This window comes from Pocillopora verrucosa, chromosome 7, assembly GCF_036669915.1.
Source record: "Pocillopora verrucosa isolate sample1 chromosome 7, ASM3666991v2, whole genome shotgun sequence".
Lineage (NCBI taxonomy): Eukaryota > Metazoa > Cnidaria > Anthozoa > Scleractinia > Pocilloporidae > Pocillopora > Pocillopora verrucosa.
The window spans coordinates 21,586,150-21,612,599 of record NC_089318.1 but is presented as its reverse complement, the minus strand read 5'-3'; the positions used below and the strand labels follow the sequence as shown (position 1 = coordinate 21,612,599).

At 37.7% G+C, this 26,450-nt stretch overlaps 4 protein-coding genes across 4 annotated transcripts; all 4 read right to left on the bottom strand.

Annotated features, from left to right (window-relative positions):
- Window positions 1-730: 730 nt before the first annotated feature.
- LOC131781457 (BTB/POZ domain-containing protein KCTD21-like) lies at window positions 731-2,189 on the bottom strand. The gene has a single exon (XM_066169601.1). The coding sequence runs from the start codon at window positions 1,968-1,970 to the stop codon at window positions 1,380-1,382; it is 591 nt and encodes a 196-aa protein (XP_066025698.1). The 5' UTR covers window positions 1,971-2,189; the 3' UTR covers window positions 731-1,379.
- Window positions 2,190-2,243: 54 nt separating this feature from the next.
- LOC131781458 (uncharacterized) lies at window positions 2,244-5,015 on the bottom strand. Its single transcript, XM_059098112.2, has 2 exons — window positions 4,207-5,015; window positions 2,244-3,251 (listed from the first exon to the last, which is right to left on the bottom strand). The coding sequence occupies exons 1-2, from the start codon at window positions 4,775-4,777 to the stop codon at window positions 2,920-2,922; spliced, it is 903 nt and encodes a 300-aa protein (XP_058954095.2). The 5' UTR covers window positions 4,778-5,015; the 3' UTR covers window positions 2,244-2,919.
- A 265-nt stretch (window positions 5,016-5,280) lies between these two features.
- LOC131781420 (uncharacterized) lies at window positions 5,281-8,908 on the bottom strand. Its single transcript, XM_059098074.2, has 2 exons — window positions 7,063-8,908; window positions 5,281-6,093 (listed from the first exon to the last, which is right to left on the bottom strand). The coding sequence occupies exons 1-2, from the start codon at window positions 7,946-7,948 to the stop codon at window positions 5,762-5,764; spliced, it is 1,218 nt and encodes a 405-aa protein (XP_058954057.2). The 5' UTR covers window positions 7,949-8,908; the 3' UTR covers window positions 5,281-5,761.
- A 1,059-nt stretch (window positions 8,909-9,967) lies between these two features.
- LOC131781425 (metastasis-associated protein MTA3) lies at window positions 9,968-26,124 on the bottom strand. Its single transcript, XM_059098078.2, has 21 exons — window positions 25,915-26,124; window positions 25,292-25,359; window positions 25,102-25,195; window positions 23,694-23,823; window positions 21,813-21,876; window positions 21,610-21,727; window positions 21,105-21,207; window positions 20,629-20,728; window positions 18,768-18,885; window positions 17,832-17,902; window positions 17,633-17,707; window positions 16,822-16,880; window positions 16,262-16,371; window positions 15,797-15,910; window positions 15,064-15,144; window positions 14,652-14,716; window positions 13,693-13,909; window positions 12,892-13,317; window positions 12,316-12,405; window positions 11,407-11,869; window positions 9,968-10,979 (listed from the first exon to the last, which is right to left on the bottom strand). The coding sequence occupies exons 1-21, from the start codon at window positions 25,946-25,948 to the stop codon at window positions 10,820-10,822; spliced, it is 2,760 nt and encodes a 919-aa protein (XP_058954061.2). The 5' UTR covers window positions 25,949-26,124; the 3' UTR covers window positions 9,968-10,819.
- Between the last annotated feature and the right edge of the window lie 326 nt (window positions 26,125-26,450).

The following is a 26,450-nucleotide window of genomic DNA, read 5'->3' as shown; positions in this document are numbered from 1 at the left end:
CAGATTCTCTGCAGGGGTTAGTACTCAAATCGAGCTGGTGATGAATTTTGTTATAGTTTTAATTATTTGCGTTAATGTTTTCTTTTAACAAAGAACTGCATGCATAATGATGGATAGGGCTGTGCAGAAATCTTGCCACAACTTAAAACCGCTAATTTAATGCTGCTTTTTTACGGTTGACGGTTAAATTCACTATTTTACGATAGACGGTTAAATTTTTAGGCCGTTTGACGGCTGACAGTTCCACCCCTTTCATGCAGACTCTTTCTAATCTTCGTCTTCGGTACTTACTAAATCCGTGAAAAAATGAACCCCGCACCCAAACTTCATGAACAGGTTTCCTTTCTTCAAAAAGATTATCTTTTGCTTGTTCTTCCCATTCATTTATCTATCCGTAGGACGAGGTTTCCTACGCCTCTTGAAAGACGTTAAAAGATATCGTTATAAATAATGCACCATAAACCAGCCTATTCCAGGCATGCAGTTGGTGAAACGAAGCGTGTCAGCAAAGGACGCGATTGTAGCAGCGGAGTGAAAAAACTGGGGAGGTTGCGGAAGAGCAGACAAGAGCTAACTTTTGTTTGTCTGTTAATGGTGCAACAGGGTCATGACAACTATCACCTGTGTTTCATCTGTGTTGTCACTGCCAATCAAGATTTTTTTTTTCTAAGAAACAAAATATCGAAGACCCATCAAACACACGCACTTTTCCTTTAATGAGATTTAATTACTCACCAATTTACAAGTCAGATCCGGGTCTTTAACATGTGCCTAATCATAATATGGCGAACTTTATGTAGATAAGTATTACGCTTGTGACAGCGTACGTTGTCTGTGACACATGTATATTAAGTACTTCCTCAAAAAAGAAATTAGGGCACACTACGTCATCGCTTTAATGAAATACCAGCCAATGAAATACTAGAACTTTTGGCTTTGAAAGCAAGCAAATTTAATTTCTTGGAATACACAATCATTGAAATATCGTTTTAGCAAGTAAAAGGGACAAAAACTCGCTTTCTCGTCAGGGCACTTGTGGCTCATTTAAAAACTTTCTGAAGCAGCTTTAATGTTACCAGAAAAAGAGCCATGATCATTTTCGGAAACGTTGTGTACAACATCACTTATCTATATTTTTCTCTGAATCGACGGTGCATTACTTTATTAAAAACAAAGCAAATTCTAATCATGCGACAAGCTCGCTTTCATAAATCCATATTTTTCCTAGAAACGACAGTCAATTTTTTCTTTTGGGAAAGAAAAACCGTTCACAAGCTCGCTTTGGAGCCAGCGATTAAATCACCTTCGATGATTCTTTGACGTATTTTCTTCAATTTCTTGCGAACGATTATTACATTTTAATCATTAGTCTGGTTGCATCAGTTTCTTTTATCTGTTTCCACAAATCTCACAATACTCGAGTACTTACTGCTCCAAGACTCTTCAGTGAATCCACCAAATATGTTTTCCTCACTCTGAACAATAGTGATCGTGGGTCCCTTATTGTCGCATTTGGAGTGAAACGTTGACGCCAAAAAGCCATCTCGAGAAGCGCGGAAAAGCAGACAAAGGCGTCGTAGCCTCTTCTCTGTATTCTGGGGTGGAAGCCACCCTAACAATAAGTCTCGGCGTTCGTTATTCGTTAGAATTTCTGAATTGAATTTCAATTCATCCAGCATTCCTTTAATCCGATAAAACTCAGCCTCTTCCTGTAGTTCGTTGAGAGCTGTTACTCCTTCAGGCAAAGTTAATTTTCCATTGCGAAGATAATTGAGTATAAAGCGGAAGTGAGTTCCATCTCGGTCGATAAAGAAAGCGTCGTCTTCAGCAGGTTTCATATCAAATTTCTCTGAGAACATGACGCCCAGCATTGAGTTTCGATCCTTTGTTAGTCTTTGAAGGCTTGTTGTGAAATAGTGACCGCCGACATTGAGCTTTGCAATCGAAGGAACGCCGGAGTCCTGCTGCATTTCAATAAAATTCCTGCTCTTGCTTATTAATAGATCGTATTGAAATATCTGATTTCCAGTCGCACAATAACGTTTCCGTAATTAATCTATAGCAATTCGAATCTTTTTTTCGAACGAAGGTTGAGTAGAAAACAGGAAGCTAAACAGGCGTAGATTGCAACGTTGACGGCGGTTTTGAACAAACAGTGCTTCACAGACGAGTCATAATAGCTAACATAGACGCGGACGAAAAAAACAAAAGGAAAATTTATCTTTTTGTAATTATGCATTGTGTTGCAATTCGAGTGTTTTATTGATTCTTCGTCAGTTCATTTGCATAGTTTTTCCTGAGGTGTCTCGAAAACGAAGGCCTTAGACCTCGGAAACCAAGACCTTGAAAACTTATCGATGAAAAGTCTTTGACTCTGACGCTTTTAAGCTAGACGCCAACTAATCCCAACAAGAAAAACTGACCTCAAGTACCTTCTGGTCCATCAATATGCCAATTTTTCTCGGTCTTAGATTACGAGGTCCTAGTTTTTGAGGTCTTAGGTTTTAGTTTTTGAGACACCCGTTCAAAATCACCGTAACAAGAATATGTATTGCATAAAATTATTTAGCGATAGAGGAACAAATTACAATTCTTGAGAAATTTTTATAAACGACTCGTCTTTATAATTACTTCTGTGAACTGCATCGATACCGAGTTAGCGTTTTTTTAAATCTTTATTTTTCAGTATCTAAAATTTAATTCAAAATCGTAAAATGATGGAAAAAGGAGAGCAAGGTTCGGAAGACCTTTCAGCTTCTATTAAGTTGTGAAAACAATCTTTTTCTTTTTATTTCCTTTTTTTTTAATTAAGATTTTCCTCCTTTACCGATTTCGTTTGATAATCAATTACTTGAAGGTGCCCGATCTAATTTTAGTCGCCCAAAAAACGCATTAAATGTCCGTTTAACAGAATATTAATCAGTTCACAAGTTCAAAGACTTCGTAATTGGTCACGTGAAAACGAGTTTCCCCCGTGAAGAACAAATCAGCGTTGGATTCCGCGTCATTATAAGTTGGGTTATTGTAAGTTTCACCGAGACAAACTGAACTTGAAGTAAATATGTTTGCTTTGCCTGAGATGTGCAGGTCATGCCCATCCCTTCCCAACCCGAACGTTGGTCCATAGTCACCTCTGCAGCAAATGGCGTACTGACTTTCTCGCTTAAGTGGCATTTTAGTCGGTTCTGTGCCACTTGGGTTGACCATGCTGAACAAGAATGCTTCTGTACATCTCGTGTAATCTCCATGGCCTGTTGAAGAAATTTTACCTCTCTATTAAACACAGCGCGTTTGATAACACTGTCTACAATAATTAAACTGAATTAGCTCTGTGGTCTGCTCTTTGCTTTGGTGAGACCACTAAACAGATTATCCGTATGGCTCGTTTGACGTATAGTTTTATTTCGTTGTTTTCTTTAAATAAGAACAGATAACCAGACAAATAAAAGCAACAGATATCAGCCGTGTCTTTCTTTTTACGAGAGAGGCTGGCAAATTTACATCTACCGAGTGTACGACGCCATCTAATTTATAGATACAAAACGCAACCGCCGAGTCACGTTAGCAGCCGTCACAAGAGTAATGCGGAAAATCTTTAGAAAGCTATTTTTCTGCGACTCGTAATAGATTGTTGGGCGAAATTTCACGAGAATCTGGTTTTACTACCTACCCTAAAAATGTATGCAAATAATGCGTAATTCCCAGAAAAATAAAATGAATTCAGGTACTGAGTACCTGTCATCCCGAGTTACTAGTAAACAAAACCAATTTTCTTACGAAACTCAAGAGCTAAAATGTAGTTTTATTTTTTTTCGGTGCGTGACTTATGTCGGCGGAAAGTGAAAGGAAGAAATAAATAATTTTTATTATGAGCAGTAGAAATGGCATGCTTATTTATGAAACTGTTGTTTTCCATAACATTCATCCTTATTTAATCAATTATCCGCGGTGTGTTTCGTAATACTATTGAGACTTTTCTGCGAAAAACCCACGGTTGTGATCCCATCATAGCACCTGCGGTGGTTTATTGACGTATTTCCCAATTTTTATCTTATGATTGTCGCTCTTTAAGTGAAGTCTGTTTTTTTTTTTCTGGGAAAATGCTTTGGCAATAAGCATATTGAAAATTTGGACTGCTCTACTAGTTTCTATCGCTTTCATAACTTAACTCTGTTTGCATAAATCTCACAATACTCGAGTACTTACTGCCCCAAGACTCTTCAGTGAATCCACCAAATATGTTGTCCCCACTCTGAGCAATAGTGATCGTGGGCCCTTTATTGTCGCACTTGGAGTGAAATGTTTCCGCCATAAAGCCATCTTGAGAAGCGCGGAACAGCAGACGAAGGCGCCTTTGCCTCTTCTGTGTATCTTTAGGGGGCAGCCACTGTAACAACTTCTTTCGGTGTTCGTTTTTTGTTACAATTTCGGAGTTAAACTGTAATTTATCAAGTATCCCCTGGATCTGGTAAAACTGAGCCTCCGCCTGTAGTTCCCTGAAGGCTGTTTCTCCCTCTGGAAAAGATAATTCCGTGGTTCGGAGGTAATTGAGTATTGATCGAAAGTGCCTTCCATCTCGGTCGATGAAGAAAGCGCCGTCTTCTTTAGGTTTCTGTTCAAATATCTCTAAGACCATGGAGGATAGCATTGAGTTTGAGCTTCTCAGTGTTCCAAGAGTTGTTGTGAAGCAATGGCCGCCAACATTAAGTTTTATGATCTTAGTAATTCGATTTTCGTCGTCCTCGTTTAGTGCTTCGTGTTGCTTGCTTGACGCCATCTTGGTGTAAGGCGAGTCTCCCAGCTGCAGTTTTTACGTCAATTAAAATTCAGCCTCAGATGGAGACGGCAGGAAAACAGACTTTAAGAAGGTTCCATAGGGTTTTTTGACTGCGCGAGATCTGGGTGTGAACATGGCGCGAGTTTTAAAAAGTTTTAGGAAGTAAAAATACAGTCAAATTCTCGATAAATACCTCACCTTACTTTCACAGTCCATTGCTTGTTTTGTGACCGCTTACTTTGTTGCAACGAGGCCATTTTACCGAGTTATCCATTTCTAGGTTTACTACTTGTAGGAGAAGGACCTTTTCTTAGGAGTAGTAAACCTAGAAATGGTAACTCCAACGCCAAAATGGCCGAAGTGACAGCTTGGGCTAACTAGCATAGACGGACGTGGCATTTCATAACCGTCAAAAAAACCAAAAGGAATATTTATATTTTTGTAGTTATGTTTTGTAAAAAACAGACCTTAAGCACCTGCTAGTTCATCAATTCACTAACTTTTCTCGGTCTTACTTTTCGAGGTCTTGGTTAATTTTTGAGGTCTTAGGACTCAGTTTTGAGACACTCGTTTAACAGAGTAACAAGTACGTGTATGGCATCAAATTATTTAGCGGCTGAAGAACAAATTACAATTCTAGAGAAATTTCTATAAACGATTCGTCTCTATAATCACTTCTGTGCACTGCATCGATATCGAGTAAAAATGTCAGCGTTTTTTTAAATCTTTATTTTTCAGTATCTGAAATTTAATTCAAAATCGTAAAATTATGGAAAAAGGGGAGCAAGGTCCGAAAGACCTTGCAACTTCTATTAAGTTGTGATAACAATCTCTTTCTTTTTATTTCCTCTTCTTCTTTCTTTAAATCAAGATTTTCCTTCTTTACCGATGTCATTTGATAATCAGTTACGTAATTAAAGGTGCCCGATTTCCTTTTAGTCGCCAAAAAAAAACACATTAAATGTCCGTTTAACAGAATATTTGTCAGTTCACAAGTTCAAGAACTTCGTAATTGGTCACATGAAAATGAGTTTTCCCAGTGAAGAACAAATCAGCCTTGGATTCCGGGTCATTATAAGTTGGGTTATTGTAAGTTTCACCGAGACAAACTGAACTTGAAGCAGATATGTTTGCTTTGCCTGAGATGTGCAGGTCATGCCCATCCCTTCCCAACCCGAACGTTGGGCCATAGTCACTTCTGCAGCAAATAGCGTACTGACTTTCTCGCTTAAGTGGCATTTTAGTCGGTTCTGAGCCACTTGGGCTGACCATGCTGAACAAGAATGCTTCTGTACATCTCGTGTAATCTCCTTGGCCTGTTGAAGAAATGTTACCTCTCTATTAAACACAGCGCGTTTGATAACACTGTCTACAATAATTAAATTGAATTAGCTCGTTGATCTGCTCTTTGCTTGGGTGAGACGACCTAACGGATTATCCGTGTGGCTCGTTTGACGAATAATTTTATTTCGTTGTTTTCTTTAAATAAGAACAGATAACCAGACAAATAAAAGCAATAAATATCAACCGTGCCTTTCCTAGTACGAGAGAGGTTGGCAAATTCACATCCACCGAGTGTACGACTCCATCTAATTTATAGATACAAAACACAACCGCAAACGCAAACGCAACCGCCGAGCCGCGTTAGCAGCCGTCACGAGGGTAATGTGGAAAATCCGTAGAATGCTATTCTTCTGCTACTCATAATAGATTGTTGGGCGAAATTTCGCGAGAATCAGGTTTTACTATCTACCCTAAAAATGTATGCAAAGAATGCGTAATTCCTAGAAAAATAAAATGAATGCGAGTAGTACCTGTCATCCTGAGTTAAAAGTAAACAAATTTAATTTCTTAAGAAAATAGCTAAAATGTAGTTTTATTTTTTTTCGGTGCGTGACTGTATGGAGATTATGCCAGCGGATAGTAAAAAGAAGGAAATAAATAAGTTTTGTTTTGAGCTGTAAAAATTGCATTATGAGAGTGTTGTTCTCCATAGACATTAATCCTTATTTTATCAAATATCAGCAGTTTGTTTCGTAATACTTAGAAGACTTTTCTGCGAAAAGCCCTCGGTTGTGACCCTATCATGACACTTGCGATGGTTTATTGACGTATTTCCCAATTGTTATCTTATGATTGTAGCTCTTTAAGCGTAGTCTGTTTTTTTTTTCTGAGAAAATGTTTTGGCAATGAGCATATTGAAAATTTTGGACCGCTCTACTAGTTTCGTTCGCCTTCATAACTAAACTCAGTTTGCATAAATCTTATGACACTCGAGTACTTACTGCCCCACGACTCTTCAGTGAATCCACCAAAAATATATTTTCCACTCTGAACAATAGTGACCGTGGGCCCTTTATTGTCGCACTTGGAGTGAAATGTTTTCGCCATAAAGCCATCTTGAGAAGCGCGGAACAGCAGACGAAGGCGCCTTCGCCTCTCCTGTGTATCTTGAGGGGGCAGCCACCTTAACAACAAGCTTCGGTGGTTGTCGTTTGTTATAATTTCGGAGTTAAACTCTAATTCATCAAGTATTCCTTTTATCTGATAATATTCAGCCTCCTCCTGTAGTTCTTTGAAGGCTTTTTCTCCCTCAGGAAAAGTTAATTTCCCAGTCCGGAGATAATTAAGTATGAATCGAAAGTGAGTTCCATCTCGGTCGATAAAGAAAGCGCCGTCTTCAGCAGGTTTCATGTCAAATTTCCCTGAGAACATGACGCCCAGCATTGAGTTTGGATCTTTGGTCAGTGTTTGACGAGTTGTGGTGAAGTAATGACCACCGACATTTATTCTAACCCTTCCTTCTGTCTTTGACGCCACCAAATTTAATTCGTCTAATAACTCCTTGATCTGGTAAAATTTAGCTTCCTCCAGCAGTTGGCTGAGGGCTGTTGCTCCTTCTGGTAGGACACTTTTCCCAGTGCGAAGATAATTAAGTATAAACCGGAAGTGGGTTCCATCTCGGTCGATAAAGAAAGCGCCGTCTTCGCATTCTATAAACTTAGACCTGGATGAAAAGATGGCGGCCAACTCGGACTCCGGATCCTTTGTTAGTGTTTTACGACTTGTTGTGAAGTAATGACCGCCAATATTAAGTTTTATTGTCGAAAATATGTGATTTACGTTTTCCTCATTTGGTACTCCATGTTTCCTGCTAACGCCATCCTGCATTTTATAGTGTAAAGCGAGTCTCCCGGCTGCAGTTCTCAGGTCAATTAAAATTTAGCCTCAGATGATGAAAACGGACTTTGAGCAAGTTTTTCAAGGAATAAGTCTGACGACAAGACAAACGCAAGCGGCTGCACCAGTGAGCCATGAAACAAAGTAAACACGTCTAAACAGGAAAACCTAATCGATTTTTTTGCATTTTTATCATTGTTAAGTAAATTCATAAGTTATCTGTGCGATTTGGAATAAATTAACCCTCGTAAATTTTTAAAAGATTACAAATTGCACTCACCCTACGGGCTCTTGCAATTTGGTCAGCCTTTCCAAAATTTACTCGTGCTTATTCATCTCATATGGCACTAAAAATCATGCACGCCACTTAGTTCAATTACAGTTATTTGGCTGATAACGGAAGTGTAATTCATACCGTTACAAGCGACGATGATCCACGGATCTTAACTGATCTAGGATAGACTCGAAATTCACGGGCGGATTTGCATTCTAAAAGAAAGCAACTGCTTGTTAACCATCTCTACCATTTTGGTAATTTTATTAGACCTAGCTTCTACTGCCACCTCTTGATTACTTGATTAAGAAATATATTATTTGGTTCCATTAATTGTCCAATACGGAGATACGATAGAGTCACCTGGAATTTCCCAGTGCGAAGTTTAAACCGGAAGTGAGTTCCATCTCGGTCGATGAAGAAGGCGCCGTCTTCGTAAGGTTTTATCGCAGACTTTGACAACAAAATGGCGGTCAACCTTGAGCCTTGATCTTGGATTTGGTCAGCGTTTGAAGACTTGTTGTGAAGAAATGACCGCCAACATTGAGTTTTACAACGGAGGGAATGCTCTGAACTTGTTGCATTTTGAGAACTTTCACCTCTTGCTTCTCAGTCGTAATCGCAACAAGAGCAGGTTTGTAATTTCAACGCTGCTTTTCGATCACAAAGTTGTCCTCTCTTTCGACCACGTGCTAGAGGACTACAGGAAGTAAAAACAAGGGGCTCTAGGAACTGGGAACAAGAATAGGTAATTAATTAAGGAGCCGGAAGTTGAAAGGGAATGCCTGAAGTTTCATGTAATGAAAAATCTTGGAGGATTTTTTTTCAAATTGTGACGCGGAGCCTAGCTCTCCTTACTAGATTCTCCCCCCCCATTACTTTTCTTTAGTATAAATGTACTTCTTCAAAAAATTAATGGCGAGTCACAACGCGTCTTTATTCTTGATTTCGGATGTCACAATGATCAAGGCTCTACCTAGTTCAGGTAGTCGCTTTGGAATGAACTTCTGTCTGCTAACTAAACCCCAAAACAAGGCTGTGTCTGCCCAGGGGGGGCGGGAGCAGTTGATTTGGGGGTAGGGGTAAGATGGGGTAGGAACGGAGGATTTAATAACATCCCTAATGACCTGTACTAAAATCGCGTGCAGAAACTCCGTTGAAATTGAGGTGTTCCCCCCCAGCCACAATCTATGTTGCGTTGAATGCTTCACGCCAATAACGTCCGTTCTTGGTAGTAACTATACACAATTTATTTCATCGTTTTAGAATAGTTCAAGTTAGGTTAACAGTTACAGTCAGGTTTCACTTGGAGTAAGTGCGAACTTCAAGAATTTAAATCACTTCGATAGGGTGCCGAAGATGACTGAATGCGACCGACTTTTCACGAAAAAGGCGGCTCGAAACCCAGCTGAGGAACCTAAGCTTTTCTTGGAAATATAATAAATGTAATTCGTCAATTTAGGCTGACTTCGATTCGACATTCACCCTACGCCAGAATAGAGGAGAGACCAAGAAAGAACTGTTCTTTAACCATTTACACCCTAAAATCGGTATGCATATTCTCCATACTGTTCTCTGTACATTTCCGAGGAGAATTTGTTTAACAATCAAGGGCTTAAGTTGACGATCATTTCCTTGATTCTCATTACTTTCGTCTGATTTAGCACTGACACAGTAAGGAGAAATTAGATACCAGTCATTCTTAGGAGTTTAAGGGTTAATGCGAAACGAAAAAGTTGACCTTTGAAGGCTTTTATCTCTCTCGCCAGGAAGGCGTTCGAGTCTCTTACAGTTTACTGCAAGACCAAATAAATAATTACATAGACAATATAACACTAATAGACAAAGTACTTTAAAATAAAAATCTGATCCAATACATAGGGTCTCTCAATATAAAACGAATATACGCTTATAATAACTATAATACAATACTGCAAAACACTTTACCTAAGGACTTTCCCAGGCGGCCTTGAATCATATATTCTTCATTCTCTCTAACACATACTACCTCTAAACCTGAAAACAAAATCTACAGGAATTTCCCTAGGAGGGGATGTATCAGTCGGCTCACCCCACCCCCTACCTCTCCAGCTCTAACTAATTGCTACACTCAGCAGCTACTACTTATCGTCTAAGGAATGCATTGGTCCACAAAATGAAACAGAATGCTTAAGTCAAGTGAAACGAATTTCTACACCGTAAACTCTCTCCTCCTTTGAGGTATATTCAAGCGAAGACTACTATACATTTGCGAATGTGTATATGACATCCGCTGTCAAAGAGAAGGGAGTATCAGATTTTTTTTTCCTAATTAAAAAGAAGAATTAATTTACCGTCTTCGTACAAATTGCACAATAGAGACGTAAGGGAATTAGGTCAATTGAACAGTTTTACTTTTTGACCTCATAAACTTCAGATAGTCTAGATTCCGTCCAAAATAGCACGTGTTTTACAGACGAAATCTCGAGAATTTCTTGAATCTAAAGCCATGCAAAGCCTGTGGTGACATCACATACCATGTGACTCACACATGTCGCCATCTTTAACCATTCCCAACGCGAGCTTCAAGTTTGCATCTGATCAACATCTTAGTCATCGTCGATAACAATAGGTTCCACTGCTTCGCTTTCTGGCGGGGGCGGCATGGCGTAAATAAGGGCGCGAAGATGCACGCTACATTTCACTTCCTTCCACGGTCTTCGCGCAACTTTTTTTTGGGAGTCCGCTGGTAAGACTCTGCGTGCTTTCCTAGCGGAGAACAACATATCAAGACTCAGAGAATCATTCACAAAACCTCTAAATGCGCTTTTGATTCTAGACTACGAGAAGTCCCTCCTTTTCGCCGGATCCGTCGCACGAGTCAAAAAAATTCAGTGGAAAATAAAAAAATTGATTTTAGCGCGCCGTGCGCATAACCCCCAATGTTCTGCACGGCGCGCAAACATAATTTTAATTGGACTCGCGCGGCGAATTCGCCTAAAAAAAAGCGACTGCTAGAAGTGTATTTTGAGAAAACCAAGGAAAGGACAAATTCAACATTAACATACTTGGAGACCAGCGAAGTCGAACATCAATACAATAAAGAAGACAGGCGATAAGAATTCTACAATGAGCCTCTTACCGATAGGTTCTTATCATTTTAGATTACCAATTTTAGATTATCAATTTAGATTACCTTGAGCGTTTGTTTGAGCGGAACTGGAATTCCTCAGGTGGATCAATGAACTGCGGATTCAGGTGGTGACCTTTGGAGCTTACAGACTTGATCACCGGACTTGGCTTGCTATTTTCCACCGGCTTGACATTCTCACCGACCACCACTCTGTTAGGAACTGGTGTGGCCACTGAATTCACTATGACACCTCCCTCAGGATTTCCCTTAACAGGAGCTGTAGGCTTTGGGAGGAGGTACGGCTTGTTTGCTGCCCCTGAGGGAGAGTAGTTGGGCAAATTGTTCATGCCACGCTCTAAATGAAGCTGTCCGTTGATGTATGACGTCACTGAATGCTGCGCATATGGCACAATCTTAGTAGATCCGGGACCCAAGGCCGGGCTGACGTCACAATATGCGGGATACGACCGCTGTTTAGGCGGCTCTGCAGACGCGTGCATCGTTTGTTCATGGTGTGTTAAGCTCGCTGTCAATAATAATGAAAACACTCCTTTAGGATTTAACTTAAACAAACTGGTCACTAGAACGGAACTCACACATTTTCCTTACATCCTCCCTTCCGATACTGTCTAATTTATTTTCCCCTTCTATCGGCCGACAATTTTAAGCTTCCTTGTGATGACTATTTATTTTCTTCGATTAATAATTCAAATTTATTATCAAATTTAGAAGATCCGACTCCACACCGTTTTCATTTCCTTTAATTTTCTTTTAATGAAGAAAACAATCAGCTAAAAATCCACTAATTTGATCACAATCAAGACCGAAACTCCCGGAAGTAAGAGAAATTGACCCAACAAGGAATCGTCCAACATCATCTTCTCTGACAAACTCACACTTTCTTCAGCCGATGCCTTACGCTCCACAAAGACTGGTACGGCAAAGCAGCCTGTAACATGAGTTACTGCTTACCTTGATTATGAAGGATCTTGCCACAATAGGTGCACTCACAGCCTTTCTTCCCCAATGGTGACGTTGCACTGAGCCGTTTAGCCGAAGGACCTGCAGACGGGAACAAACAGTACTTTATAGCGCTTCTTACAATAAAATTTTGCGAAGAATTAGAGAACTCTTGATTCAACACCAGAACCAAAGTAAAAGAAAGAATTTAAAGGAGCAGGTGACTTCTAAACATAATGAGGCCAGAGTAAAAGCCGATAACGAATTCGTGATTGATTCGAGTTTTGCATCTGATTTATTACGAGGCTGGGGTGATTTTTCCACAAGAACACTAACAAGGCGTAGTTCTGTGAAGCCAACAAATACACTGGTAACAGAAAGTGGCTGGCAATTCTGAGCTGCTAAGCTGAGCGTTATTCTATGGAGCATCACGCACAAGAAAACATGAGTGATCAAGTAGCGACTGGTTTTTAGTCTTGCAACGGATTGCTTTGGAGAGTAGCACAAGTTTTTCTCGATCAATTATGGGGCGATGCTAGGTAGAGCCATTGCTCTATCAGTAGGACTTCAAACCACAGATCGTCTTACCGTCAATACCATTCTGTTGCACGGAGCCACTTTCGTGAGACCGCTTCCTGGCCATCATATGGTTCGTCGTCTGCTGGGAAGTTTGCTGACTTTGTACAACAGGTTTAGCTGAGGGGATGGCTGCGTACTTCCAGTCGCTGGCCTTGGGCGGGGTCGGCTGTATGGGTACATAGCTCTTCGACGGGGGAATCATTTTTCTTGAAGGGGAGGTAATTGAGTGACCAGTAGGAGTGGGAGGGGATGGTGAGGTTGGTGAGTGTTCCTTAGGGAGGGGTAGTAAGGTTGGTTTGGACGGTTTAGGAGGTTTGTGTGGTTTTGGCGGGTTTGCTTTAATCTTGTCCACGACATCGTGAAGTTTTCGCTCCACCCTCCGTTTCTTCGCTTTAATTATGGCCTCAGCTTTAGGCGTCTCTAGCCTCTTTAAACCTGATGGAAAAAAATTCACAGACATTTAAATCACAAAAGAGTGATACTGGACTATTCCATTGTATTGGCTGGGAATAACTACTAAAACAATAAAGTTTATTTGCTATCAGTTGCAATGGTAGAAAGTCAGTTTTCTACTGATTTTCAACGTGTTTACTCTTTCAAGGTCATCAAAATAGGACTCCAAATTTGAATACATTTTAAAGAATCCACGAGTCTGAACTGACTCTGTTGCCCCCTTCCTACCAAACTGACACAAGTTCGTGAACGAGCACTGATAAGATTTAATATTTGGGAGTAAGCTTTTCATGCAAGAGTTCAAAAGACATGACATCTCTAGGAAATTATGAAAAGACTGACCAGTGGGAAACTTACACTGTGCTCTGATTTCTTGGATATTCAGAGCTTCTCCGACCACTCGACAATGATGCACTTTATTATACAGATCTTGGCACAGCCGCCGAGCCAGTTTGGTCAGCGGTAAGGCCCTAATGTAAAACGGTGACCTAGGTTTGAGTTTACGCGGGCTGGGTGGTCTGCATCCATGCACGGCTGTTAGGTGCCGAGTGAGGTTGGGACGAGAGTTGAAAACCTGGTGATGACGAGAATGAAAAGGGATGTAACACAACAACAAAAAGTACCAAGTAAATACGCATACCTGCGAATGGAGGAGATTAACATAAATTTTTGCTAAAAGAAGGAATGATGCATGAGAATGAAGAGTTACAGCGACCGTGTAGAGCCAAGTATTGCAAATCACAAAAATCACTCAAACTTTTAAGTTTGTCAGAGCATGTTTAACATTAGGTTCACTGACGCAAAACGACGAAAACGTTGGGATTGTGTTGTCAGGTACAGAATTGTGTGCAACTGTTACAATGTAAACAGCGTCAAAAGCGTAAAAAAGATCTGAGAGAACATTCAGTTTCCTTGGTAAGGGGATGCACTTTCCATTAACTCTTCAATACTTATAGGATTAAGCTAAAAACTCTCACAAAATATTTTTACAATGATAGGCTTTCATTTCATAAGTGGGGTGTACGGCTACAAATCGGGTTTGAAAATGGGTTAGTTTAACCCCCCCAACATCTCTTTAATTGCGCCAGCCTCTAGAGATTTTTGCTATTCATGTACATGTCTACGGTTCCACAAAAAACAAGCTTGGAGGACAATGATTCTGTCCAGAATCTCTTCACTAAGAGAACTGAAATGTCCACGTGCTCAACCTAAGTCACATCACTGGACAGAGAGCATTCTCAGCAATGCATCATGCCTGTGCCCACGATGTCACAGTCACACCATAATTCAGATAACTCATATCGTGACAAATTTACCTTTTCACATCGTGACACCCCACACTTGTACACCTTGTGTGTTCCCATGTGACTGGATAGACGCTCTGTTAATGAACATCATAAACATTGCGTTTGAGAGCATTATTCCAATTAAGTGTGTCAATATTACACGTATGTTACAAAATAACAGAGGAAACTCTGCACCTGATTTAGCAATCAACCAAATAAATAAAATTGATCAATGAATACTGTGATGTTTTCATGAAGTGTTGTAAAACCAAAACCACAGTTATCTTAACAGCCAGTTAGAGGGAAGGAAAATATCAGAGGGAGTTGATAAATCTAGAAGAAAAGATGCTTGAAAACATGGAGATGATGTTGTTGTTGTTGTTTTTTCCTTTCTGCTCAGATAAATTTCCCATAAGTAAACTACACGTCACTCTGTAGATACCTGCTCTGTTGAAGACCTTGCCGCATACTCTGCAGGTGTAGCTTGGCTGAAGACCGCCATGACCCTTTCCAGACAGACCATCTGACACGGAGGCAAAAGAAATATTATTAAAAACAGTAGCTCTTATTCCAGATCCGCACACGTGGTTTAGTTGGACAGTGGTTTCCTATTAGCGTACGCAAAAGCGAGGTTATCGGGTCAACGGGTCGGAAACGTTACATTATTTCCAAAATCAGCGTTTTCATCAGCGAAGAGTTGTTTATCCTCTCTTAACCCCCAAGATGTGCTTAGTAGGTTCCAGGTTCCCATTCCACTCACAACAATAACAGAATTTAGCAGAACTTCCATCTAAGTGGTCCAAATTCAACATGTCTACCAACCTACCGTTTCCTTGTTGATTTGTACTAGGAAATGTGCCACTCTCTTTTAGAGTATGTTTGATTCAGATTATCAACTTGTGATTGTTTAAAACCCGAGTATGTTACCTGCCTGGGGTAGTTTGATGTACTTTGTCTATAGACCAAAGGTTTACATTCAAATTTTGTCCATGCATGTTTTAGAAAACGTTAATTCATAACAGTTAACTGTCATAAAAGAATGCGTTTTTACATTCCCTTGGCCTTTTTCTACAGGTGCTTCGTTGTAATAAGCTTCAGTTTTGATTACAAGCCTCTCAGAATAGACATTCCTGGTCCTACATCAAAAGCTGTGAAAAAAATGTACATATAAACACCTGGTCTTTTAAGTCCACCATACTTCTTCCAGTAAATCCAGCACAACGTGCAAAGCCAGAATTTATGTTGCGAATTTGGAACTCCCCAGGGATACCACTGCTGGGATGAGGTACCTGTGGCCACAAGTAAAGAGTGTTACCATAAAGTACCCAACTTTGAATAAAAGCCCACCCTGTAAGTATGAAAAGCTAATAAGTGTCCACCCTCTTCAATTGTTGTAAAATTGCCATTATTATAAATCTTGTGCAAAACAAGTTTCTCAAAGGTTTCTAAGTCTGCTACAAACCATCTTGCAGTTCAAAAAACCAGACAGTTCACAAACAGACAATTGGCATAAAAGATTTGTTCATCTCCCCTTACAGCAGTAAACTGGAGTAAAACAAGCTAATACCACTATCTTGCAGCCTCTTCAATGCCCTAAGCCTAATGCTTTACCTACAGTTAAAACTGTTTATCATACGCACCATAACAGCTTTCACAAGTAACACCAATGAGGTTAGTTGCTACACCAGGTGGTGGAGTTAAAATTATAGTAGATGTCTGCTTTTTCCCTGATTGACTTGTGCTTCCACCACTAAAAAAAAAACAAGTAAAACGTCAGCAATCTACTATCTGCAAATAAAAAACTAAAATTTTCTGACAAAGCTCTGTATGCTGGAACACTCTCCTCTGAAGGTTATTTATAGTTAATTATCTTCAGAAAGTAGCTTAATCTTCAGTAATTTAATAAACAAAGGACTTTGACAGTATGAATGGGTACAGGAAAGCTCAATTCTATCAAACCATACTGTCCTGCACAACCAATTGAGAAGATGCATTTTCGAATGTATTCAAATTAGTGTGGATGAGACCTTCTTATAAGTAGATTCCATGATGTAGTGGGTCTGTCTAGTAATAGATCACTAATGACAACAAAATGAAGTAAGAACAACTAAGTACTTTATACACTTAACCAACATCAATTCATAGAAAATATAATTTATCCTCATGGTTAGGTCAAAAACACATGTTTTAGTGTACTTACAGGCCGGGTATGTAGATCTGTGTTAGATTACATTCCTTAGAGACTGCTTTAAGTCTTTTCTATAAAGTAAATGAAAAAAACATTGAAATCATTATTGTTATTGCTCTAAAATAACATTATTCCATTTTAAAATTATCAAGACTAAAAATCATCATTCTCAAATTCAAATAATCTAATTCCTATGAGTTCTTTATATACTAAGAATGTGTGTGAAAGTTGAAATAAAATTAGTAGAAATAAAATTAATATATTAGGTTTTGTAGGTACAACAATAGTCAACTAAGTCTCAATACCATTAATACCCCTGATGAAGCCACTAGACAGGAGTGTCGAAACGTTGGGTCTATGAATTGTAACTTCTTCAGTTACATTCATTAAATCTGCAAACCAGAGTAGCATCAAACTATGTCTGACCATTAAGAGTTGTAAAATTTATTTTGGGATTTGAAGTTCTATAGAATTTACATAACATGATAAGAGTTTCCTTTGTACCAAACAAATGACTTGGGAAGTGTCATTGTTATTATTGGGCATCCAGTGATCAAATCAAACAATTTTTTTGTTTTATTTACCAGTAAATATGAAAAAATGTGTGACCCAAATTCTCTGTTTCAATTAAAGGAAAAAATGCTCTCCAGTTGTGCAAAACACTGGGTATATGGCTGGAGGAAATCAGAAATCCAAAAAAAAATTTGAGTTTATCTATCATATTACCAAAGTGCAGGAGCTGAATAAACAATAAAAAAGGCAATAAATGACAAATTAAGTGGAGAAAATTTATATTTCTTTCACCGTAAAGCTTTTCTCTAACCTGTTGTAAATATCTGTCTGTGGTTTTCCACATGTAATAATATTCCACTATACTTGGTAGACTCTTCCAAGGAAGCTATAGGGAAATGAAAACACAGAGTTAACCAGTGATGCCACATAGATCACTTTATAGAGGTCACACACAGAATAATAAAAAAGTGCAGATCTAAACATTAGCAGAACATTGAACTACAACTTACAAAGTCTTTCTGAATGTCAGCAAAATCTTTTCCGTATTTTTGAAGCGCTTCTTCAAACAAAGTTGCTTCTCCTAATATGATAATCAAACAATAATTTTAGCACTTTCATCAATAGTCCAAGAAATTGTGACACTGTCCACACATGATCACCCAACATTATCATGTTATTGTCATTTGTTACTGAACATAAATTGAACCATACACAAATGTAAGAGTAATACCTCAAATATAATGAGTTCACTATTGACCAAGCATGATAGTGATTATCCTTGGGTAATTAAAAATAATTTACTTTCACTGGGCTGAACTGAACTTGTTGATAGAAGGTGGTTAAAATAAAATGTTGATATTTCACACTGTGTGGAAACAAAAGGATGCTCAACATTTATCCAATGTTTTACATGGAGTAGATCAGTAATTCATGATTCACAAAAGAAATCATTGCAGGACTCATTGAGATTAACTCCATGGTTTATTCCCAAAAGCCTGATGTTGTCATCTTGCAAAATCAGGCTTCAAGAGAAAGAACAATTTCAGGCATCCCCTGGAATTGAACACTTGCCTCCTAGATACTATCTGGGCGCCACTAGCAACTGAGCCAAGAAGCTCAGGTTTGAATCCTCTTGCAGCTGGAATTTTACAGGCCTCTTCTCTACATTTACATCAGCATGGATCTTTTCTTCAGTAGAATTTCATCAACAGGTCAAAAAAAAATTTTTTTCATGAACCCTTTAACCACTACGAGGGACAAACATATAATTTCTCCTTACAAAATCATCCCTCAATCACGCATTAAGGTCATGAGAATAAAGAAAATGATCACCAAGTAAAGAACTTCTTGATTGTTAAACAAATTCTCTTTTACAGCACCCTAAAAAATGTATAGGGAGCAGTAAGGAGAATATGCATAATAAGAGAATGTTCTGATACACCTACCTGCTGACCACTCTTCCATCTCATCACGACAAAGAATGGGTCCACCGGAGGGAACCAGACTAGCAATTGCCTTGCTGACATTGTACCCATTATTATGGAGAGCACACATGGCATGAGACTGAAACCAAATTAAGCATGAAATTATTGATAAAAACAGAGTACAAAATGGCAGAGAACACAAAATTAAGGGAAAAAAAGTTGTATTCTGCCTCAGGCTTTCATATAAGAGATTTCTCAGTGGTCTAAAGTTCACCCCTTAACCTAGATAGGTCTTTCTCAGAATTCTTTCCTAACCACATTTCCCTACTGGCAGAATGAGAGTATACTCTGACAAATTAGAACCCCAAGAAAAAGGAATGCACTAATAGTTAGAAGCATTTCTGCTATACTATAATATTCCAGTAGAAACCAAGGTTCTCACAGAGTTGGGTAGTTTAAAAATATTGTCTTACAATGTACATGTACAACATTATCGAGGAGACCCAAAACTGTTCACACTCTAGGACTGTTCACATGCTATGCAAGGTCACCAGCTTTCTGCTCTACTTCAATTCAACCACCTCTGACAATTCTACCCAGAAAGAGGATTATCATTCAAACAGCATAATAAACTGCCCTGCTGAGGAGAACCTCAAAGGGCTAATGACACTGAAACCCAGAAGCTTAGGGCTTTTTTCAGTATATGTGCTTCTGAATTCTTTCTTTAATGATTTTCTCAAACAACAGATATCACATATTGCACCAATGAATCACATATCACATTACATAAAGGAATTTAAATATTATGAATAGGGTGCAAGATCTAATCAGATTATAATCAACAATAGTTTTGCCTTTAACCTTGACTTAGTATAAGAAAATGTATTCCAAACCCAAACGAAATTCCCTTAAATTAAGACCAAACCAAGACACAGCTGAAGGGCAGGTAAACTTAACAACAAACAATACGATTTACAAAGGTAACGATATGATCTGAAGCATGACAAGAAATTCTGGCATGTTTGATGAATGCACCTAAATTTATCATATTCAAATTTGGTATTGAGTAAAACCTGAACTACAAGTGAGAGCACATCTTATGCAATAACATGATTTTTCTGATAGGGTGGAAACCTTGTGTTTTTTTTCTTTTTTTTGGCTTGGGTAATGCATCAAATCAAACAAGTATGCAAATTATTTATTATAAGATTCTTTGTTTCTTTACATGTATTAACAAACTTATTAATTTTTTTTTGGGTACATGTATTACCAAACTTATTTATTTTTTGGCCTACCAACAATTGACATACCTTATAACAAATTAATTATAAAATTTGTTTTCTTTTAGAAGCAACATACATTCACAGACCTTGCTAGATATAAGAAGTACATAAACAGGACTTTTTTGGTATATATTAAGCAAAGATGTCACAGAGCTCTTGCTCACAAAAAGGAAGTCACATGAAATATGTTTTTTGGAGCTATACATATTTATTTTTTGGTAATTTCACTGCCATTCTGTTTCTTCTTTTCTTTGTGCATTTTATCTGCCCATAATACTGACAAATACTGTATGCCTACCATAAGCTGTATTCAATAACATGGGCTTAAAATGATTTTCACACATACAGTTAACTGATAAGCATAATGATGTATAAGCCAACTATGAATAGTTTTAAGTATATTCTTAGTAAGCTGCAATAATTTAGGGAAAAAAAGGACAAAAATAATTCAGGCTTTGACAGATCTTGAACTCGTGCCTTTAAGGCAATGGACAAGGGCTACACACAACTAACCTAAGAAACTACATTTTCACAAATGGTTTCAAGACGTTTAAAGACCAATACCACACTACAAAGGAAATTAATCATTCAAAACTTACCAGTGTGATGTCTCGAGAAGCTGCTGCAGCACTCATGTGTAAGCTTGGCTGCTTAACTGAACTGCTACAATCAAGAGCTCTGGCGAATGTCCCCACAGATCTAAAATAAATTTTAAAAAAAATTGAGAAGCTTTGTCATACCAAACAAGAAAGAATCAAAGCATTTATTCTCATTTGACCAAGACATGGGTAAGGCTTAGGTACGAAGCCTTACATCAGTTTGATTTGTTTAGTAACCCTCTTAACAGTGATTAAAATGCATCTTTTCCTTACAATATCAAAACAGCATTGACCAGAGAGGTGTTGAGAAAAGAAAATATTACACTTACATGTCATGTATTAAGTCACAGTATTTCACTAGGAAATTAATGATATTCAGAAGGGAGAGTTACAAACCAGACCTTGGAAGTTGAAAGGTATAGAAAACAAAAACAACAACAACAAATATATTATGTTCTACCACTTGTCCTGTGTACCTTGCTATAACAAGAAACTGATCAATGTGTTGATCCTGCAGGGGATTTTTTGGGTTCCAAACCAAAGTTTCCAGTTTAGAAAGATCCCTATCATCTTGAAGTCCTTAAGTATAAAAAGAACAACAATTTCAACTCATTTCAGGTTAACTAATTTACACTGAAAATTTTTAAAATCAACATTTTCAACTTGAACTGACACTTGAAACATAAGACCCAAAAAAATTAAGTATCACATTCTGTTTCAAGCATCAAAAGCAAACTTGATCTTTGATATATGCAGATGTCAACAACTGCAAGAGCATTTTCTGTCTTTTAAACATTTCATGCTTTCCAGAAGTGGATGATAGCAAAATGAAATATTGACCTTCTACCACAAGACAAAGGATTCCCTTTGGAAAGATTCTGTTGTGATGGTGTTAATTGAGGTCTAGAAAAATACTGAACCATGACATACAATGTATGAAATACAAGGTATTTCAAAAGTCTGCCAAAGTCAATAACTAACCTTTACGAGCTGTTTTGGGTACTTGAGCTTGATAAGCAGTGCCTATTCCCATTTCTCCTCGGTCAGCAACTAAAGTCTTTTGTTGAGGATCGTAAACAAGAAAGTAATGAAACCAGTCCTGCAAGAAGAATGGAACATATGATCAGTATGATAGAACACATGATCACCTCAAACATCAGGAGTATAAAAGATATTGAACACACCTCTTTTTCTAAATATTTTGGTAGAACTTCAGCCTCATTGTAAAGAGTCACCAAGCATTTTCCTCTACAAAGAAAAAAAAAGAAATATTACAGTGCAAAAAATCAAACTCTCATTAACAAACATTAAAAATCAATAATGTATAGATAAATCAACTTTATAATTTAAAAACAAGCTAGCAATTTGACAGACAAAACATCACACAAATCAACACATTTCTAAACTCTTCAAAATTCACTTTTGACCCCATACACATATATACATATATGTATGAGGATTCATTTGTTACAAAATGGCATTATTTTCATTTAAAAGTAAATTATTGTTGAACAGTAGTTTGTGCCAAAAAGACATAGGTTCCAACCATCTGTTCACTTTTGTTTGCTAATAAAGTTTAGGACATGAATCTCTGGGAAAATTATTTTTGACACAGTTCAGAGTTTTTAAAAAGATTTTCCCTTGACTTCTGATTTTTTTAAAAAGACACCTGAAAAAAACATTTTTAGACAACAAGCATATGCTGTACCAGCTACCACACCACTCCCCATGAATTATTAAGAAGGACAGAGATATTTAATAAACATATTCAGTGATTACAAGTGCAATTGATAAAATCAGCACAATGTACAATGTAAGTTATGCGAAAGTGTTGGTTTGTAACCAAGAAAATACATTTTGCATATTTTAAGTACCACATCCAGAAATTCTAAAACATCTTGAGTTTCTGGAGTGATCTCTCAGTGTTCTGAATGAAAAAGCTTTTCATTCTGCTTTTTTTTTTCTTTCTTATTCTATCCAAAATTCACAAACAGCATGAAAAAACACACACAATTCAAGTAAAATTATTCTTTTGTAAGAACAATGCATATTGATCACACAACAGGAAACCTGACATTATAGTAGCCTAGTATGAGTTTAAAATTTACAACTGGAACCTTTACCAATAATAACCAGTGTGCCCTATATTGTAGAATTTGGGAAAGTCAGCATTTTCAAAACAGGTAGGTAGATGTACTACAAAAACACACCCACAAGAGCACAAATTTGTGCTTAGGATCATAGAAAATTACTATGAAACAATTCTATGGTATAATTGAATTCTATACAGACAATGCATGTACCATGATAGGATGACACAGACCTGTCTCAAAATCACAATGAAACATCAACTTCCTTCTTTGCAAAACAAAAATTGACGGAAATTTCCTGTGGTCCAAATTCTAAATCTGCTTTGTGATTTTTCCTTCTCTTCTTTCTAATTCAAGCGATTTGAAAACTTCAAAACAACATTACATGAACTATGTATCTTGTAATACAAAACAATCTTGACCTTGCAAAAGCTAAACATCTTGCCTAAAATTATTACAGTCATGTATTAAACATTTCTAGTGACAGATTAAAGCAATGATTCTGTCCATAAGCTAGCCATGATAAAAGCTCAATCATTTTCTTTGTTTATATCAAGAGTGAAAGAAAATAGTTAGTTTTGACAGGAAATAATTTGTGTAAAAAAACAATGGTAAAGTCCTAAAGGTACAAAATAAAGGTGATTTCATTATCTTTATCACTTTTGAAATTCTATTCATTAAAACAACTTCGAAATTTTGCATGTTACCAAGAAGATTTATCACTTATATTGTATCACAGGACCTTTGGCATGAAATTCAGTAATTAAAAGCTATAATTTACTACAACACAAATGACATGTGGATATATTCTGCACATTTTAATGAACAACACCAACTGTATACAAAATTACATATCCTCCCGGCATTCTAACCTGCCATGAGGATTTGATTTTGGGAATAACAATAAATGATATGTTAACTTGAGATTTCACTTCAGTTTAAAGGAATAAAATAGGACATTTTAAGTCTTCTTACCTAATGGTGTTGGCATTAATATTTTCATACTGTCTGGACAAAAACACTTCTCTGTGAATCAGCTGATGTCTTAACACATCTTCCATTTCATTGTCACCCATTTCAATTTCTGCATCCTCTTCTGCTTGTACTGCGACAAAATTGTATTGAATAAACAGTAAAAAAACAGGGATGTCAACATTCAGTTATAAAGTGAAGTTCTTAAAAAAATATCTTGGTTCTTCAAGGCTCTTATCTCAGTTTTCTGATTTTTTAAGCTTTTAAAACCTTTCATACAAACAAGGGTATCTAAGTCTCCTAAAGACAGATGTTGGTCAACTGTAGTGCATGTGCTTGGCCAAAGTATAACCCTGACTATATTATCAGAATCTTTTACTATACCAGAAACCCAGCAAAATGACCAGAAAGTATAATGTTATGCAATAGATTTTTTTTTAGTATGAAAACTGAGAATAATTTGATTATTATTAATCACATTTACAGCTGCTAAGCAGCTAGAGACCCCTCTGTTGGGTTAAATACTTGCTATTCCTAACAACCTCCTCAATTCTCATATCTCCAACAGTTATCTTGTAATAACTGATAACTGCTGAAAACCCAACAATGAGGGACAACCTACAGTGATAAAAATTCCCCATTTCAGTGCTACTGATGATGAAACAAAAGCTAGGATCCAATTTCCTTTTGTTGAAACTTTGTTTTAATTATAATATTGCAAATCAGTTAATGTATACCATAAATGAAAATTTTCAAGATCAAGGAGAAAGTTACTTGTCACAGGTTTGAGGTATAAACCAATACCAAAATGTTCAGTTTTATTAGGATAATAATTCACATTGAAATATAAGATAATTTCTGAGCATGTGACCCAGGAGGGCATCCTCATCAATTCCAAGAATTTCAAAAATTTTTAACACCCTGAAATTACACAACTTCTGATTGCTTCCCTTAAAATCATCATTACAATCCTTTGTACAAATCAAACCCCCTTTTCAAGATTATCTGCTTAGTCTAAGACCATAACACAACTATGCCTATAGCTTGACGGGAACAACAGCAGAAAAATTTCGATACGATCACTGAGTACCAAATTGTCTTAAAGCATGCATCACAGAAACCATACAATGGTTGGAAAAATTAGGGATCTTGAAAAACCCAGGTATCATAGGCATTTCAGAGTAAAACACTGTCAACAGCTATGACAAATAGAGCAACACTGTTTGTCTCAAATTACACCAAAGCTAAATCTCACTATATGCACACCTGATCCAGGAAATTATAGTGGCTCTTCACATTTTCCATGATTTAATTGTGTGTTTTGGAACATGTTGAAAAGAAAAAGACACTATAAAAGCCACTAAAGAAAGTGTGCAATGTGTCTAGTTTGTTCCAGCTTGGCTATACTCACTCAAATGTTTCTCAGCCTGAACTGCAAGGGCTGAAGATAAATCTCTCTTTCTGTAAAAACACTGAACTTTAGCTTCAACTTGCCCATTGCTTGTCTGGAAGAAAAAGAAGAAAGTTACTCCAAGTCCATAACCAAATTTAGTAATTAACATATTTATGAATAAATGTTCAGAGCCACCTTAAATTTTTACCTTAGTCAACTCCTCAATTCTTCGTATTTGATACGGTAACGCAGGATTGGTTTCAACGTAAACATAATCTGTGTTGAAGTAGAAGTTAATTAACGCAATACATCAGTTTAAAATCGTCAGATATCATCAGAAATACGGTTTGCTACCAAAAAAACGCACATGGTCGCAACGACAGCCGCTAAGCAGGTAACCGCGCGCACCAAATCAACAGACCTGAAACTATCATTTGTGAAGTTTTTTTCGGTTTTCCTTTCGTCGTTTTAAAATCAAATCACAATCATTGAGACAACCTTCAATTTATGGCTACAACAAATCAATTCCACGAGACTTCCCTCGGGTTTTCTAGTAAAGAATGGCAGTAGTGAAGTCCCCGATAACATTCGTACACCGTACGGAGGTTTTTGTTCATTCTCCCGGCATACGGATAAAATAACGCAATCGTCCGCGCGTAAAAAATCCACACCAACATCAAATAAATATATTTACTTCCTTTTTAAGTATACTCGAGAAATGAAGCATTCGCAAGGCAAGGAAAGACATGCCATTAAATGCGATTTCCTCAAGGGGGGAAAATGAAGCTTTTCAGTGAAAAATTCTCCGAAGTTTCTAGTGTGATCACTCACCTCCAACCCGGAAAACATTTGATGCGTTCGCCATGATTCACTAATGGCGGGAGTTTCTTATTTGAAACTTTGATCTGTAAGAATTACGAATGTCAAGTTTTTCATGGAGACTGTGCACTATTCCACCGAAAACGTCATTCACCACACACGAACGCAGCCATTATTGTTCGCCTCAAAGCGAACCACGCGTCTTTTGACGTCACGAACGGAACGTATACTGTCACGAAGATACAAGAGAGAACAGGTGCGCAGACTCGCCTAAAATCGTGCCAATTCGGAATTTTTCGGATTGTTTAGAATGACGTAAGCGTGATTGACAGCTTGTTTGTATGTTTACCGGTTGTAGTTGTAGCTGACACACACCCAAGCGTCCTCGATTTTCATTGGTTCGCGTTCGGCCATAACGCAAATTGCATTCGTGTTGGTCACGAATTTGAATAGCCGTAATTGTGGTTATGTTTTCGCTAAAGCGATTCTTTGTTATACGCAATTACGCCTACCGAAACGTGTTTTGCTGCATGTCAAGGCCTTTCCGG

Bases quoted from the DNA above. Each gene is read 5' to 3' on its own strand.
- LOC131781457 (XM_066169601.1), bottom strand. From the start codon at position 1,970: ATGCAGCAGGACTCCGGCGTTCCTTCGATTGCAAAGCTCAATGTCGGC.
- LOC131781420 (XM_059098074.2), bottom strand. From the start codon at position 7,948: ATGCAGGATGGCGTTAGCAGGAAACATGGAGTACCAAATGAGGAAAAC. The intron at 6,094-7,062 runs GTAAGTACTCGA...TTTCTTCAACAG, and splicing joins CACTGAAGAGTCGTGGGGCA to GCCAAGGAGATTACACGAGA.
- LOC131781425 (XM_059098078.2), bottom strand. From the start codon at position 25,948: ATGGCGAACGCATCAAATGTTTTCCGGGTTGGAG. The intron at 15,911-16,261 runs GTGCGTATGATA...TTGTGGCCACAG, and splicing joins TACTTGTGAAAGCTGTTATG to GTACCTCATCCCAGCAGTGG. The intron at 13,910-14,651 runs GTAAATTTGTCA...CGTCATCACCAG, and splicing joins GGGTGTCACGATGTGAAAAG to GTTTTCAACTCTCGTCCCAA.
- LOC131781458 (XM_059098112.2), bottom strand. From the start codon at position 4,777: ATGGCGTCAAGCAAGCAACACGAAGCACTAAACGAGGACGACGAAAAT. The intron at 3,252-4,206 runs GTAAGTACTCGA...TTTCTTCAACAG, and splicing joins CACTGAAGAGTCTTGGGGCA to GCCATGGAGATTACACGAGA.